The 16781-nt window shown below is 32.8% G+C and overlaps 1 protein-coding gene and 1 long non-coding RNA gene across 3 annotated transcripts; both read right to left on the bottom strand.

Moving 5' to 3' along the window:
- Window positions 1–1911: 1911 nt before the first annotated feature.
- Window positions 1912–4480, bottom strand: LOC130816007 (uncharacterized). Its single transcript, XR_009042681.1, has 3 exons — window positions 3961–4480; window positions 3208–3280; window positions 1912–2796 (listed from the first exon to the last, which is right to left on the bottom strand). It is a non-coding gene; the product is annotated as an uncharacterized LOC130816007 (long non-coding RNA).
- A 1177-nt stretch (window positions 4481–5657) lies between these two features.
- LOC130816006 (uncharacterized) lies at window positions 5658–16113 on the bottom strand. Of its 2 annotated transcripts, XR_009042680.1 has the most exons (10): window positions 15857–16113; window positions 12846–13043; window positions 11879–12746; window positions 11551–11612; window positions 11406–11464; window positions 8250–8359; window positions 7178–7250; window positions 6915–7095; window positions 6536–6787; window positions 5658–5949 (listed from the first exon to the last, which is right to left on the bottom strand). XR_009042680.1 is itself a non-coding variant. In XM_057682571.1 (9 exons), the coding sequence occupies exons 2-9, from the start codon at window positions 13018–13020 to the stop codon at window positions 6702–6704; spliced, it is 1614 nt and encodes a 537-aa protein (XP_057538554.1). In that variant the 5' UTR covers window positions 13021–13043; window positions 15857–16113; the 3' UTR covers window positions 6320–6701. The 2 variants fall into 2 exon arrangements, 1 of the variants encoding a protein (XP_057538554.1); XM_057682571.1 differs by lacking the exon at window positions 5658–5949 and having other exon boundaries at window positions 6320–6787.
- Window positions 16114–16781: the final 668 nt, after the last annotated feature.

The following is a 16781-nucleotide window of genomic DNA, read 5'->3' as shown; positions in this document are numbered from 1 at the left end:
TTAGTAATAAATTAGATGAGTAGAGAGAAGTTTTAGAAGGTAAAGGGTTGCGTATTAGCCGTACGAAAATCGAGTATTTACATTGTGATTTTAGTGGGACATCACTGGTAGGTGAGTCAGAGGTGTCAATTAGTGAAAAAGTTGTTAAAAGTACGACCAAGTATAACTATTTGGGATCGATCATTCAAAGGGATGGAGAGATTGACGGAGGTGTCAATCATCGTATATTTGCGGGTTGGTTCATGTGGCAAGCAGCCACCGCGGTACTATGTGATAGACAGTTCCCTAGTAAGTTAAAAGGAAAATTTTACCGGGTGGCAATCACACCGATTTTGCTATATGGGACAGAATGTTGGCCCATAAAAAAGTTTATTGAACATAAGATGGAAGTCACAGAAATGTGTATGCTGAGGATGTGTGGGCACACATTGATGGATCGAATTAGGAATAACCAAGAGTTTAGAGACAAATTAGGGGTTGCACCTATTTCGGAAAAAATAGGCAAAAATAGATTGTGGTCGTTTGGGCATATGCAGAGAGAGACTTTCAACACCCCTGTGAGAAGGGTAGAAAGCATTATAGTAGAGGGTAAGAGTAGGGATGGCAATGGATATTGTTCTCGGCCCGGATCCGTGAATCCGTATCTGTTTTTGCGGATCTGGGTCAAAAATTAGACCCGTCGGATCAGAGCCGGGTCTGGATCCGTTTGTATATCACGGGTCCGGATTCGGATCTCAAAAAATGTTCGGCTCCGGACCCGTGGATCCGGAGAACCGTTTTCTTTTTTAAACCCTATATATTACTGCTATTCGACGTATAACCAAACCCATTTCTAACATATAAATTCAGGGACATTAAAGTTTGAGAAAAAGTTATAGTGAAAAAAGATCATCAAGGTAGAAAGCAAAAGTTTGACAGTAGTCATTTTTGTTTGTTTGAGAACAACTCACATGAGAAGACGAGCGAAGGGAAAGGATGGGGTGGGTATGTTTTAGTTTGGAACGTTTCCCTTTAAGCAGTAACTAGATTGATGGTAACAAATTTTTTGAAATATTTGTGAAAATTGAGAGATTAATACTCAACCCATGCCTCTATCATTCATCTGCACATTTATTTTGTATAAATGGCCATGTAAGAAATAACTTAAATTTCTTGGTTGGCTATTTTCAAGACAATTTTAAGTTATACAATGTTATTTTGGATGATCGAATGTGAAATTATAACTTCATTGAATGTCAATACGATCCAAAATTACCCAAAGTGCCAAAAATTAGCTAGACCTGTTTTGGACCCGGATTCGATACTGGATGCGCAATATTCACGGATCCGGATATGAGTCCTAAAAATTTAGACTCGCGGATCCGGGTTCGGATCTGGGTCTTAATCATGAAAACGGATCTGGATTCGGGTCCACCTAGACCTGGTCCAGATCTGAACCATCACCATCCCTAGGTAAGAAGAGTCGAGGAAGACCAAAAGAACTTGAGATAAACAAATAAAAGCTGACTTGCATGAGTTAAACCTCTCTGAGGACCTGACTAGGGATAGAGATAGTTGGAGGCGCCTTATCCATATTTCAGATTACTGATTTCCTCTTCGATTACTTGTTGGTTGTTCTTGTTCTCTAACTTTTTCTCGTTTCTATCAGTTTTATTCGTATTATTGTTTTGTTTTTATCCTTCTTTTTATTTATTTATTTATTTTTTTAATTTATTTAATCTTTTTATTATTTTTTAAAAATTGTTTTTACTTATTTATTTTTATCTATATGCATTTTTTTTATCTTTTCCGTTGCGAAAACTTATTTTTATCTTTCTCAAGTTGGGAGACTCTTTTGGCCGCATTCTCCTTTATGGGTATGAGTTGCCGCTGTCCTTCCCTCCCCAGACCCTGACCATAGTTTTCTATGAGCGGGATACACTGGTATGATGATGATGATTGGATGTTGTTGTATGCGCACAAATTTAAATTATATTTCATCTTATAACAACTTGTTAAATATTGTAAGTGGCAGATAGAGGTCGATTCCACAGAGATTGTGATTACTAGTTGTAAAAAGTACTTTTTTTTAGTAGAAAATATGTAAAGCAAAAAGTTTAAGCTTAATACAAGATAATAAAATTTGACAAGTATATAAGATAGTAAATCAATTTGAGAAAGTAGTAGCAACATGTATTTTAGACTTTTAGTCATTGGCAAGATTATTTTTAATCATTGATTAATTACTACTTTTATATGAATAGGCGGTAATAGGACTTGTAGTATCCTTGTAAATCCCCTGTCAACCTTTTTATATTAGCTTACTATTTGTACCCGAGATAATAAAGTCTTAGTGTTCATTAATCCAATTTTAACGATCGTTTGCTGCTTTAATTTTAGGAAGACTTTACCAACCATTAAACTTAATTAAGAAGATACCCTATAACCCAATAAAATTTAATATTATGTTAACACTAATAATAACAACTGTAACAACCCGACTTACCGTTGACTGGGTAAACAGGGTCGTCACGGGGATTACTTCCCAAGAAACTTAAAAATCATATCCCAAAACCTGGGCAAAGGAACCACCAGCTAAATCTCAAACCCAATATCTAATCTAAACATAAAGTAACCATACAACTCACTACGAGTCCATTATAATTAACATAATCAAAACTAATCAGAACTAATATACATTAAACAATTCCTAATACAACTATAAGCTTCCACGGCCTCAGCTCAAAAGGACATCCTTAGCACTCTCATCAACATTGCTAACCCGATTATTCCCGACCGGATCCGATCTGTAATCAGCTAAAAGATGGAAACAACAAGGAATCAGATTAAACTGAGTGAGAAGCAACAATCCAAAACAATTAAACACAACAATTCAAAACAATGGTCTAAAAGCAACATCAGTTTCCTAGATCTATGTGCGCACAGGGAGTCTAGTTGAGAGGAACATCCATAGCTCTAAGGCTATGTCTCTCTCGGGTGAAGCTAGTCAATATCTCAATGACAATTCGCTTCAAAACAGGGAGTAGGTAACCATGTTCCTCAACTCCGTCAATGACCAGCTCGCAAGCCCGATCCATTGACCATATCAATATCAGCATAATCATTCATGAACATTTATCACATTCATATAAATTTCACAAACTTTAAATAAACATTTTACAAGTGGTAGCCTGGCCAGACCCCTTTTAAGGGACTGTTACTACTCACCAAAAAGAACGCTTCAAGAGGCCAAATCTGCTACCCCGCGATTACTAGAAGGGCTCTTCGATAAAGTCGCTTCCTGAAGCATAACAAATATAGCATCACAACAACGCATACGATACCACAGCTAGGTTCATATAGTTCATTACTACTCATCCTAAGAACGAATCTTAGTTCTATCTTCTTTTCTAATATTTTTCCCATTTCAGAGATTGTACAAGCTCTACTCCAATTCAAATACTTTCATATCTATCTAGACTCAAAACCAAGAAACTAAGCAAGATTAACGAACTATCCAAAGAGAAGGACTCAGCTAATTTATCCATTCAGCTAATAATTTCCACACAAACCCTAGATACTTTCAAGATCAACCAATCAATCAACATAATACCCATAACAAGTTCTCAAATCAACAAACATCTAATATATCATCTAAGAGCATCACTTTACTCAATTACTTGTCATCATCATTGTCAAAACCTCCATGAACAGCTAACATTTACATGAGAAGTTCATTAACCCAACCAAAATCAGGACATCATTATCATCATCATTATTTGCCATAAATTCCTAATTCCTAACAATAATTATCCAATATCTCATATCCAGCTAATACTCCCATAACTCATCCAATTAACTATATAAATTCAAGATTCATAAAAATTTAGGGTTTAACACATGATTAATAAATTATTCAATGGAAATCTTATGAATAAAAGTATATTCATCAAGAACACAGAGAAGGCTCAAGAGATCTACCTTTCGTTCCAGTTACCAAAAAAAAACGAGATGGAAATCGGATTCAATGCTTGATTCTTGATTTGAATTTGATGTTTAATCCACAAGATTGAAGCTCCCTCTTTCCCCCCTAAACCGGCAGAATTCAAAGACAAGGGAAAGGATTTCGATTGCTACTTTGATTTCATGCAGCCTTTCGAAATTCAGAGGAAGAAGAAGATTGAGAAATACACGTGGTCTCTTGTGAACTCGGATGTATAAGGTGATTGAAGCTTGCTTTTGCCCTAAATTTCGAAGCCAAAAGAACCATTCTCCACCCTAATTTCAAATGAAAATCGAATGAAAGAAGAGGTGGAATTCACTTGAAAATGGCATGTTGAGATGATACCTTGATTAAACGAAAGAAGAAGAAGAAAAAAAAGAAGGATTTAGATATAAGGGAAGGTCGGTTTACATGAGAAAGAAGAAGGAATGAGAAGGAAGAAGAAGGGGAATGGCGGTGAAAGTGACGAGAAGTGAATGGAAATTGGGGAAAATGGGTTATTGATTTTTGGGTATTAATTTTAATTAGTTTTTTTTTTTTTTTTTTTTTTTTTTAATATATATGTCATTATTATTATTATTATTATTATTATCTACTTAACTCACTTGATTCATGGTAATTTTCTAATTAGTTTAAAGCCCAAAATGATTTTATTTATTTTAAATTCCCGAATGTCACAACAATAGATGCGGTTATTATTATTAGTTGTTTTTAATAAAACTAACTAAACAAAGTCCAATGAGTTTTATAACATTAACATATACAAGAATAATTAAGTGTACCAAACAAAATTAAAGCTAGTTTACATAAATACTCAATAATAAAGTTGCACAAGTTAAGCACCAATTTAAAATCTCAAAAATAATATGCTACGATATTAGTACATGTTACTACTAATAAATTTTGCAAAAACTTAGGTGAGACTGTCTCACTTGTGAAACGCGTCTTATTGGGCAGGCTCAATTGTATATACTTTTCTACCATTTTCACATATTAAAATATCAATTTCAAGAGTTAAAAGACCAATTCAAAGACTTAAAAGACCAATTTTAATGATTTGAAATTGACATTTTAAGTCATGGGATTTGATAGTTTTAATACTTAAAAGGTTAATTTTAATATTTAAAAAACCAACTTCAAAGTGTAATTGCAGGATATTAAATTCTTATTTCAACTTTGAAATAGGATGACTCAAACATTAAAGTTGATATCAAAAACTTTAAAATTGATCTTTTAAGTCTTAAAATTGTATTTTTTAAGTCTTAAAATTATCCTTTTAAGTCTTAAAATTACTATGTCAAAATATTTTAAAAAAATATTAAGTCTGGGCCAGTTGCACGTTAAGGCCATCTCACAGGAGAGTAACTGAATAAATTTACTCTAACTTAAACATGACAAAGTAGAGAAAATAAGAAAAATTCATTAAGTAAAATAACCTTTAATACAAAATAAGAGACTTGAAAATGTTTTTCAATCTCTCTTTTCTCTCTACTTAATCTTATATTCTATTGATAGGGGTAAGAATAAGAAAAAGACAAAAATATACAACTTAATTATAACTAAACTTCTCTTCATTAATCATCCAATTAGCAAAATTTTATGGTGGGAAATTGAACACATGACCTCAAGAAATAGGGGTAGTTTTCACCTCTTAGCAAAAGAAGTTTAGTTGAAATTTGTTTCTTCGTATTTATTACAATTAATCATATTGAGTTGTATTGTCCTTATTACAACCGACTTATACAGCAGTTTTGTCATTGTTACAAGCTGATTTAACTTTTGCACTGAACACAAAAAATTATAAAACTTTTCGAACAGATGTCCGTAGCCTCAAAAAAATACGAGTTCATGTGTGTAAGATACACCCATTTCTAACCTAAAATGTCAAGTAATTCGTGAATTACATTTCTTCCGATTGGCTCTGATTTTCTCATATCATCCAACTTTATTTCTTTATCAAAAAAATCCTACAAAATATTAATAAAATTATATAAGTGTAGATATCAACTCATAAATTAAATACATACTAAATATTATACATTATTTAATAAACATAGTAAAATCCTACGTAAATAGAAATAAAAAATAATGCGACTTTAAGCACGTAAAACTTGAGAGTTAGAATAGAGACAAAAGAATGAAATCTAAATTCACTTCCTCACTCTCCATATTTTTGCTCTCCAGAGTATGGAAATTGGAATATTTGGATCCACTCTCAGTTTAGTGCAATAAATCAATTTGCTAATACATTCAATTAATTGTTAGTAGAACTTGGATAAGAAGCCCATCAAATATATAAAAATCATAGACCAGAGTGTTTATGTTTAAATCTCAACATCAACACTAACGTATGACTTTAATAGTAAATAGGTAGCAATCAACAGAACTACATACATACAAACAAAAAACAAGGCAACAACTAAGAAATGAACATCCAATGTACAAATCCTAAACTAACAATTAATTTCTTTCTCGAAATATGATTTGTTCATACATGCTAAAAACCGAATTGATAACCAGACAACGCACTCTGCATTCTGAAACAATTCAAACCTGAATGTCTTGTGGTGAGTACTGAGTAGCAGTGACAGAAGGATTGGTTTCAAATAGTAAACAGGCAGAAATTCACGTTCCGAAATCCTTTATTTATCCAAATAGAATGTGCTACAAACAAGCTGTCTGTCGATGTAGAACCAACCCCAGACATTGATGCCGATCTTCACATATCTGATACAGACCACAGATAAGCTTCTCGCTCAGTAGCCCGTTTCTCATTCATCCTCTTGAACAATTGCTTCTCGTATCCTACATCGTAGAGTAAAGAATATGTGAATATTACAGGTTTTGTATCACCTTATAGAAGTTTCGCTCCATACGAAACTAAAATAGTCTGTTCTTAGCCAATAGAGAAAAATTGAATTACAAGACTCACCATTACTACGATCAACCCCATCCCAGTGTCTCCCAGGTTTGATTCCGTATCTGTTAGGTTCATAGTCGAGTCCTCTCTTGATCCAGCTGTGACTGGGTATATCTTGGGGAATAATAAACCCAGATTCTTTCATCTTCTCATTCTCCCCTAAGTCTGAAAGAAGCAAGTCGGGTTGTTTTTTCTGCAATTTATTCAGAGGATTACAAGTGTCATTTCTATGAGATTGCAAGAGTGATAACAGGACCATATTTTGAATCATTTACCTTCACCAAATGTGCCATGGGATCACCCCACCTAAGTCTATCCTTCATCATTCTATCCAGCTCAGGATCATCTCTGAAAAACACACACATGCAACATGAGCAAAATACATAAACATATTGCACGAGTTTTAGAAAGTTTGCATCAACACATCAACATGCCATGTAATATTTGGATCTCACCATTTATCTTTCGAACTATAAAAAACTAGTCTAGTGTGCAAGATAATCATCAGTTAAGTACTTGCGTTCCATTTTAGAAGTTCTTACTTTCTATGCCCAAAAATGGAGAACTATTAAAAGTGACATTCTAATGATATCGACTGTTCTAAGAACGTGAAGGTCGCCCCTGCTGTAAAGTCTTGCACCCTTACTAAAGGCGAATATCCTTGGGAGAATAGGTTCTACTTTACCATCCATCTTTTTATTCTTCAAACATATGCCTTTTAGTAATGAGACACATAGCAGGTATTCTTCTAATGCACTATCACGAAAGCCATAGTTCTTTAAAATTTGTGGGTGGTCAGAGAAGCCTCTAAAAATAAAGCAGATTAAGATACATCAAACTGAGATAAAAAAAAAATGATAATTCAGACACAGAAGCAACAAATCATAAGCAGCAGCAAGCCAGCAGCAATTTGAAGAATTCTATTCAGAAAGGGCAGCATAATCAAGCACAAAATCGAAGAATTAGCTAACATAGAGAGAAACAAACTATTACCTAAATCAGCATAAAAAAAATGTCTTCCATAAATCATAAAATAGATATTCCATAGAATTCATTTTATTCAACAGGAAGTAGAATTTTTATCAAAACGAATTGCACAAAACTATCCACCACTAATCAGGAATGTTGAAGTCACTTTTGTACTAATGCACTTCATCTAAATAAGGTAACTAACTATTATAAGCAATCGTCATCCTTCGAAAAGGTTGACCTAAGAAATTGATGAGTTCAATTTTTTACCTTCACCCACAACAAAATTAACCAAGGATCCAAAAGCTAAATTTAAAATATAAAACCAGTTACAAAAAAGGCTCTCTACTAGAAATAAGAAGTCAATTGCCACATTACTTGGACCGAGCAAAGGGCTTTTCTTTCTCAAGTTCCAACTCAAGAAGCCTAGCTTCAGCTTCACGTTTTTGAGCCAATCCCTTGCCCCACTCCAACTTCTTTTCCTCCTCCTAATCAACAAAAGTAAACAAGTAAATATTGTTAGTCCTGATAGACGAAATGCAATAAAGACTAGTTCAGGAGGAGGGTAAAATGAGAGCATGTGATCCCTTAAAAGAACAATGACAAGATCATGGTATATACGTAGTAGAATATTTATGGCCAACCAGAAAAACAGGTAGATATACTTGCTGCAGCTTGACCAAACAACAAATCAGAGTTGAACAAAAACATAACATAATTTCTTACAAAAGTACTATCCTTGAGAATTGTCAAAAGAGTATGTTTTGCTTGTCCATTTGAATTGGCGAGTTCAAATGGTTTGAGCTAGGAGTTTGTGCCAGGTGACTAGACATTCACATTCAGCTATCCACTTCTATTAGCCACCAACAAGTTTTCAATCTTTCTTTACCACAAGCTCATTACTAAAAGCATCAAATGCTTGGAAAACATTCGATTGACTCTTCCTCCTCATGTCTTGTACCATATCAAAAATCTCTATGAACAAGTTCAAAGTCATTTTGTTTTCCTAACAAAAGCATTCGGATCATTGCCAATAAACAACTTGGCACCGCACCACTTGAGGTGCATATGCACCAATGACATTAAATACTTCTCTCTTACACAAGCTTCGCCCTTATAATTTTGTCACTTATTCTACACCCGTCTGTAACATGTTTGGCTTACCACTCATCCATCATAATACCAACATGCAGAATAAGTCTATAAACCTTGAATATCAAAATTGACATATTATCCTTTGAAATGTATTGGCCTTTCCATCTAACTCATTTTGTCATCTACATACAAAGAATGCTAATCTTACGTTCTTTTATACTCTTTATGTTCCTTTTAATGTTCTCGTTTATCATTTTGGATAGTTCCAATTGATGTTCCCACAAAGAATCTTTGTATTTACACTATTTTTTGGACAAAATTGATATTAATCATTCTAATTTTCACATTTTATAACAATTATAGTCCTCACATATTTTCCATTAACTTTATTTAACATTTTAATAATTCTTATAGTCCTCAAATGTTACACCGACTTTATTTTAAGATTTTTAATACTTATGGTCCCATAATTTTCTAACATAATTCTCAATATTTTCTCCATTAATTTTATTATTCAATAAAATAATATTTCCATCATCTACCTCATCATATATCCATTTCAAAGATTCCATATTTCCATTTCTTAATTTCGATACACATTCCTCAAAAGAAAAACCAAAGAAGAACAAAGGGATTAATATCTACAAACTCTAAATACTTCCCTAAAAGAGCTCTAACATTCCATGATGCTAATTTTAACTTAGATCCAATTGTTTTCCTTGGTCTTGTATACCTAAGAATGTAACATATCTCGCTCATTTTGACACCAGATATTAAAGATATAGTGTGCCACTTCAAAGCACCGATCTAGAAACCCTTTCATACTTAAGACAAAACAAAGTTAATAGACGTGAAGTGAAAAGCTACATTTAACAACACTTTTCAACAATGTGGCCCAACGCTTATGTCTTACGATTTAGAACCCTTGCATGCATATCACTACACCCTAGTCATATTATTGAGCAAGAACACCCTGAAATTACTATGAATTCGACTCATGTCATAAGATTTGATAATGTTTTAAGTTGGTTGTCTCTAACATATCACAACCCTCCTCTTCCACTGTAGCTTTAGAGTCACAATGAATGCGTGAGCACTCTTAGGATTTTCGAACTTAAAAAAGGCTCCTAAAAATTTATGTTAGGATATTTTAATCAAGAAAAGGCTCCTAAAAGACAATTGTAAGGTTCTTAAGAGCATGGATGGAATCTTGGGATTCAATAAAGTTTCTTTATTCTAGTAGGTGTACTTTCCTTTCTATAGATAAGGAGTTAGCATGTTATTTGAGTTGCAATTAAGCCAGAGTTTCTTGGATCGTAGCATAGAAACTTTCAAATAAATTTGTGGGAACACTAGGAAGTTCAGTGTCTAGACATGCAGATCCAGCATCGATGAAGTTCACGGTTTTCCAAAACAATTTAATGTGCTCAAGAGACAAAATTAGTTATGCATAATGAGATTCCGTTAGCTTTCTTAGAAAGCATCTTAGATTTTCTTTTTCCTTTAAGAACCTAGATTACATTGCAAATGAAATTTCAGGGCATAAAATAACAATAAAAAAGGATTTTAGAAGAATTCCATAACAACTTTTAAAAATTAAACAAATAAGTATTTATGTTATTGTGACTCTCCCAATTCTCCTCCATAGATGTAACCCTTAAGGTACACCCTTTTCTTCTTTGAGCTAAAATTTGGGCCAGAATGTAGTTCTTCTTTAATATCTTCCTCTGTTTGTTTTGTTAAACTTACACTTTTTATATTAGCAACTATTAATATTTGACTCCAAAACCTAAAAATACAGAATTCTGCAATTTGCTATTGAATAACTCTAGCTTATCTTCTAGATAATATGACTTGTCATTTTCAAATTTCGACCCTTTTGGTCAAAAGCCAAAACATAGCATAACTCTTTGCATTCATGTCCTACCATAAAGGTCTAAAGCATCTCCTAAAGCAAACACTTGCTTAAAAGTATTTGCTTGGTAAAACATAAAATAGGAGGTAAAATTGCAAATGAAAAAAAAGGACCTGAGACCACATGATAAAATATATGATTACCTAACAAGCCCAGAGACACAAATAAACATCAAAGATTGCTTTTATTAAGATGAGTAGATGACACAAAAACACTTTGATATTGAGACAAATCAAACTATTTATAATTAGTTGAATTAAGAGTCAAAAAAATGGGTCCTAAACACTATCTAACAATTGAAATTCAAATCACATGTCAAAACTTCATATCAGATATGCATAAGCAGCAACAGAAGAATGAAAAAGATATGTACTTTTGTTATACAACCCAACTCTCAAGTAATATAAAACTTATACCACCTATTGCTTTAACTGTAACATGGAAAAAAAAGCATAGAAGTAACAATATTCCCTCTAAAAAATCAAATACTCATATAAAGCCATAATAGGAAAATTTTAAGTTACCTTCGGCTTTTCTGCTTTCTTGGTCAACTTAAGGTACTCACTCTTTGATACACGTTTTCCTGCAATATTGTAAAAATAAAATCTCCAAAGTACGGAGTGACATTAAATAAATTGAGAGGACAAAGCTAGAAACTATATCACTAACCCTTGAAACGATATACTGGTTCAACACCTCGTCCGCTTGTGGAAGGATCCATCTCATTAAATCTACAAATATTTACACACTAAAATTAACTCACTGGTATTCAAAAGATTATGATTTAGTATCTTCAATGAATATACCAAGCACGAACAACCAACTTGCCCTAAGACAAAACGTATTTCAAGAATACCCACCAATTTTTCCAATAACATCAAAAATAACCTACACCCATTTCACCAAGAAGAATATTTTAACTAGAAAAATTTTTCTCACATAAGGGAGATAAAATAACAAATGTACAATAAAAGACATAAAGTCTGATTTAATTTACCTAAACCATTCATCCTTTTTACTTTTAGCAATCTCTTCACCAACATCTTTGCCAGTAATCAAACCCCTTTTCGGTTGTTCCTTCCTTTTCCTTGGAGGAGAAAGATCTACTTTTGTAGACATTTCTTGAGCACTATTTTCTCCGAGCCTCCTTTTATCAATACCCTTTTGCCTTTTCCTCGCAGGCGAAAGATCCTCTAAACTTTGAGAATCATTTAAATTTGGAAAACCAGGGTGCTGGAGAGATAAATTATCCAAATTAGAGTTTCTTATGTCATGAACTGAAGGATTTCTCTGCGAAGTGGGTGGATGGGAACCATGACTTTGTCCTCGCCGACGTGGAGGAGACATGTCACTGTCTTGATCTGCATCTGAAGCCTTAGTCATGCGCTGAGGTGAGGGAGAATCATAGCGCCTACGTCGCTGTCGAGGTGGTGACAAATCTGATTCTTTACTAACATCCAAAGTCTCTAGTTTGCGTTCAAATGATGGGGAATTGTTAGATTTATGACATTGTCGAGGTGGTGACAGATCGGAGCCTTCACTACCAGCACCATTTGGCCCTGGTGAAGGACTGTCATTACGTTGGCGATGCAATCGTGGAGGTGATAGATCTGTTGCTTCTCTACCTGAATCTGAACCGTTCAACCCAGCCTCCGGAGAAGGAGTGTCATACCTAGCTTTATGGTTACGAGGTGGGGATATATCTGAACTTGGATCAATAGATGCTGAGCACTTTGGAGCCTCAGAAATTGAAATCCAGCCACTACCATCTTCAGAAATTTCATTGTTAGAACGCCTGGCTCTCAGCATCTCCAACCTCTTCATCCTTTTAACTTCTATGTCTTCATCAACTTGTGGCTTTTCATCTACAAAATGAAAAATATAAGTACAACTTAAGAAACACACAATGGCTAACTCAACATATCAAGTCAAACATCATGTATTCATCATGACATGAAATTTACCAGGTGAATCATTAGCATCCTCTTTTTCAAGGTTGATTGGCTTTTGCCACACAGGATCTTCGTCCACAACAAGTACACCTGAGGCTACAGCTTTAGTTTTCTTCCTTTTCTTCTTTTTTTCCTCTGGTGCGTTAGTTTCATACTTCTTCAGGTACTCTTTCAGTGATGTAGACATCACCAGTATTTACTAGCAGTTACCTTAACAAATGAAAGAATATAAGGGATAGATAAATATATATATAATAGAAAAGTTATAAATCAGTTCTCATCAAAAACTGAAAAAGATTTTCTATAGGAGTCTAGTTCGAGTAAAGGGCAACTAAAATTGCAATAGGTCCCAATGACACAAAAGGGAAAAAGCATAGCCAGGCTAACATTACATAGAACAGCCAAACAACATCAAAATCTTCAAGCCTAATGCTCCATTATAAATCAGGTTTAAAATTAAATGTGATAAAACTAACTATGATCAATCTTAGTTTGTTACTCATCTAGTTTGCCTTTAGTTCCATATGTTACTATTATATTTCATGCTTTGGTTTCTCATGCTCATAACATGCTTCAACTATAGTTTCATTTGAGAAATTGGTACTTTTGTTAGGTTTCATTCAGTCCTAATAAGCTGTTATTTGTACTTGCTCTTTCAATTTCAATGCACTTTAGCAAATATTAATCAAAAGAAACAAAACCCAATTCCCCAAAGTAAAATAAAAACACTAAACCATGATACAAATAAGCACTAATGGCATAGACAATAATGTAAAAGGGGGAACCAACAAGCATTGTAAGACATTCAAGATAATGTCACGTTGCACTAATACCAATCAAATTCACAAATGATAAATTGTTTAAATGTCCAATGTAATCCTAAAAAGGTTCTACTAATCCAATATTCACCAACTACAAGAACCTGTACATTCAATCACAATCAAAAGCCAAAGCATTTCTAATAGACTTCAAAAGTCAAAAATAGTCCCAACTCCCAATACCTAAAATGCTATCAAGTTTACCAAATAAACATTATACTCTTGACATCGCTAGTTACTTTAGCACTTAATGATGTAAGACAAGTATCATGGAATAAAAGCTCGTCAATTATGTTATTTATGGTCATTACATAACATGTTAGAGAGATGTCGCAATGTCAAATCCCATTATAGAACGATCATGGAATTTAACCATCAAATTGTAGTGCTAAACACATAGTAGCACAATACGCTACAAATCGATCCTGCAAAATAAAGAGATACTAAAACTTCACTTAAGACTTTCACTAAGCTAAACCTCAAAACAATATTAAGAGTTACATACTCAAATTGTAAAAACTAAAATTGATCTTGAACTTTAGAAATAAAGTTTCTTGATCTTGTGACTCGTTTTATATCTCTAGTAAATAATTATAAAGGTTATTATTAAGAGTTACATACTCAAATTGTAAAAACTAAAATTGATATTGTGTTCTCTCAAAAATAATTGCAAGCTGAAGGTCGATGAAATTGTTGTGCTTGAAGTTGTGATATGTCTTTTGGTTGGAGCAGCTTCTTTTATAACTTTAATTTTTCAACGACTACTTGTTGTGCTTGCATATTCAAAATTGTTTAAATTCTTATTCCTTAATAATAGGGCCAGCGAAAACAAATTAAGCACACAACATAAATAATAACAATAACCAAGTTTTAAATGGGCTTACGATATTCAAAATAACTTAACAAATTTTAGCACTTTAATTAAACTTATTTGAATTCCCTTTTTTCCTAAAAATGTAGGACTTAGGTCTCTAGCAAATAATATCAAAAAGTTTTATGGAACAATCATTAGACAAGTGCTTGATACAGATAAAAATGATAAGCATTTAGATTGGATCTTTGCAGGAAAATAGAAGTAATAGAAATGTTGAAACACACACACACATATTAATGTAGATCCAATCTAAAAGAATAAATTGTTTTTCTTTTTTTTTTAAATGATTTATTGAGAAGGTGAAAGCTCGCAATACAATTCGGGGTTTTACTAAAACCAATTCAAAAAAAATTATTTTGGTTCGTATTTTTTCGGTCCAAAACCAGACCTTATTAGACCGCACTAAACCAAACCGCTTTTTATTGTAAAAACCGAATTGTATGCTAAAAAGTTACTTTGACAGTATCCTTGTTTAGTTTTTATATTACGAAAAGTAATATATAAAACAGTCTCTTCATTCAGAGTAATTCAATGAATTACTAAATAGAATATAGCAAGTACTAAAATATGTAAACACCTACATTTTAACAAATATCACATTAACATGTAGGTGTAAACAATTAAAAGATGCACACACTAAATCAACGCAGAACATTTGAAACTAAGATAAGCAAAAAGGGGAAAAAAAGCCCAACTTAAATAAACCTAGAAAGTTCAAAACTAAGATGAGTAAAAACGGCACAAAAAACGAACAAACTTAACATAGAAAATTCGCAAACAAGATGAGCGAAAATGAAGGAATTTGCTTACAAATTTGAGTTTGCTCCTTTAATTTTGAATAAATGGAAAACTAAGAGAGAGCGTTGTCGAAATGAATGTGCAGAACAGTTGATGATGAATAATGTGCAACAATAACAAGAATTAACGCATTTGTAAAAAACAATAATAACACTAAAAACAATTAAAAACACAAATAACACAAAATGATTCATTTCAACTACAAATATATCAAGATACTTTACTTATACATTTCATCGAACACTTGGTCTGCACAAATAGGCCAAACAAACAAGAAAAACAGTACAAATTTATTAGAAAAACTAACGAAAATCAGTTGAGATAATATGAAACAGATTTGTCAAACAATCAAATAAGAAAATCAAAACAAAATCAAGTAATCAAATTAAAAAGACATAGTAAAAAAACTCAAACGAATATCAGACAAAACAAAAACAAAAGCTCAAATGAATTAGGTATCAACAATCAAATGTAAAGATATTGAAGAAGTTACGTACAGCAGAGAAGAAGGTGAAATAAAGGGAAGAACTTACCTACTCCGTCGGCAATGGCTACTTGCCGCGCCTAGTTGCCACAAACCGATTTCGTGAATGTCTCCGATTTCGCAAGGCACATTATCACCCAAATGTTAGGGTTTTATTACTTCAAAAGATAACCGATTTCGTGAATTTTGCAATATTAGGATTGTAAATTGATGGAATTGGTATGAACACCTACGCCCAATTTTACAAAAACCCAGAAAAACTTTTATGACGAATAATTTTTCTTTTAGTGAAAATATTGCCCTCCCTTCTGCTCAAAATGTCTTATTATTATTTATATTATTTAATGCACTTATTTAATTTTTAATATTCGTTATTATATATGACAAAATATTATAAAAATTAAATATTAGTAATCTCTTCATTGAAATGAATCAAACACGAAATCTCACTTGACTATGTTTTAATCTATAAATTATGAATAAAATACAAATTAAAAGTGCTAATTGAATATTGTCAAAAAGTAAATGAGACATTTTGAGTAGAATGGACGAGTAAAATTTTTCTATTACTTACATGAACATATTGGAATTATAATATCTGGGGAGATAAGTAATAACTCAGAGTAAAATTAAGATAGAATCACGCAATAAAGGTATAATGTCTCATCTTAATATTAAATTGTTGGAAAAATTATCCATAATTTAACTTTTAATTGATTTTCCTTCAATCGTCTCAAATACTAATTATCATCAATAATATGAACTTTAAAGATTATTTGCCAAGAGTATATTATGGTGACCGGTAACTGCTACTGCTTTAATAGGTAACTTTTCCAAAAAAAATGTTAAATTAAAATAAAATCACAAAAAAAATTAATTGAAAACACTAAAAAAAATTAATCACTCAAATTCCTCCCCCACTGCCACCCCTCCTCCACTCCCTTCCCCTCCCCTATTGTCAAATGGAAATCAAG

Source organism: Amaranthus tricolor, chromosome 6 (assembly GCF_026212465.1).
Source record: "Amaranthus tricolor cultivar Red isolate AtriRed21 chromosome 6, ASM2621246v1, whole genome shotgun sequence".
Classification (NCBI taxonomy): domain Eukaryota; kingdom Viridiplantae; phylum Streptophyta; class Magnoliopsida; order Caryophyllales; family Amaranthaceae; genus Amaranthus; species Amaranthus tricolor.
This window is presented reverse-complemented; position numbering and strand designations above follow the sequence as displayed.

What these genes read in the sequence shown, in the direction of transcription:
- LOC130816006 (XM_057682571.1), bottom strand. Translation starts at nt 13,020, where the DNA reads ATGTCTACATCACTGAAAGAGTACCTGAAGAAGTATGAAACTAACGCA. An exon ending in AAGCCCTTTGCTCGGTCCAA is followed by an intron (nt 7,251 to 8,249) that starts GTAATGTGGCAA and finishes TGTGTTTTTCAG; the next exon opens with AGATGATCCTGAGCTGGATA. An exon ending in CCATGGCACATTTGGTGAAG is followed by an intron (nt 7,096 to 7,177) that starts GTAAATGATTCA and finishes AATAAATTGCAG; the next exon opens with AAAAAACAACCCGACTTGCT.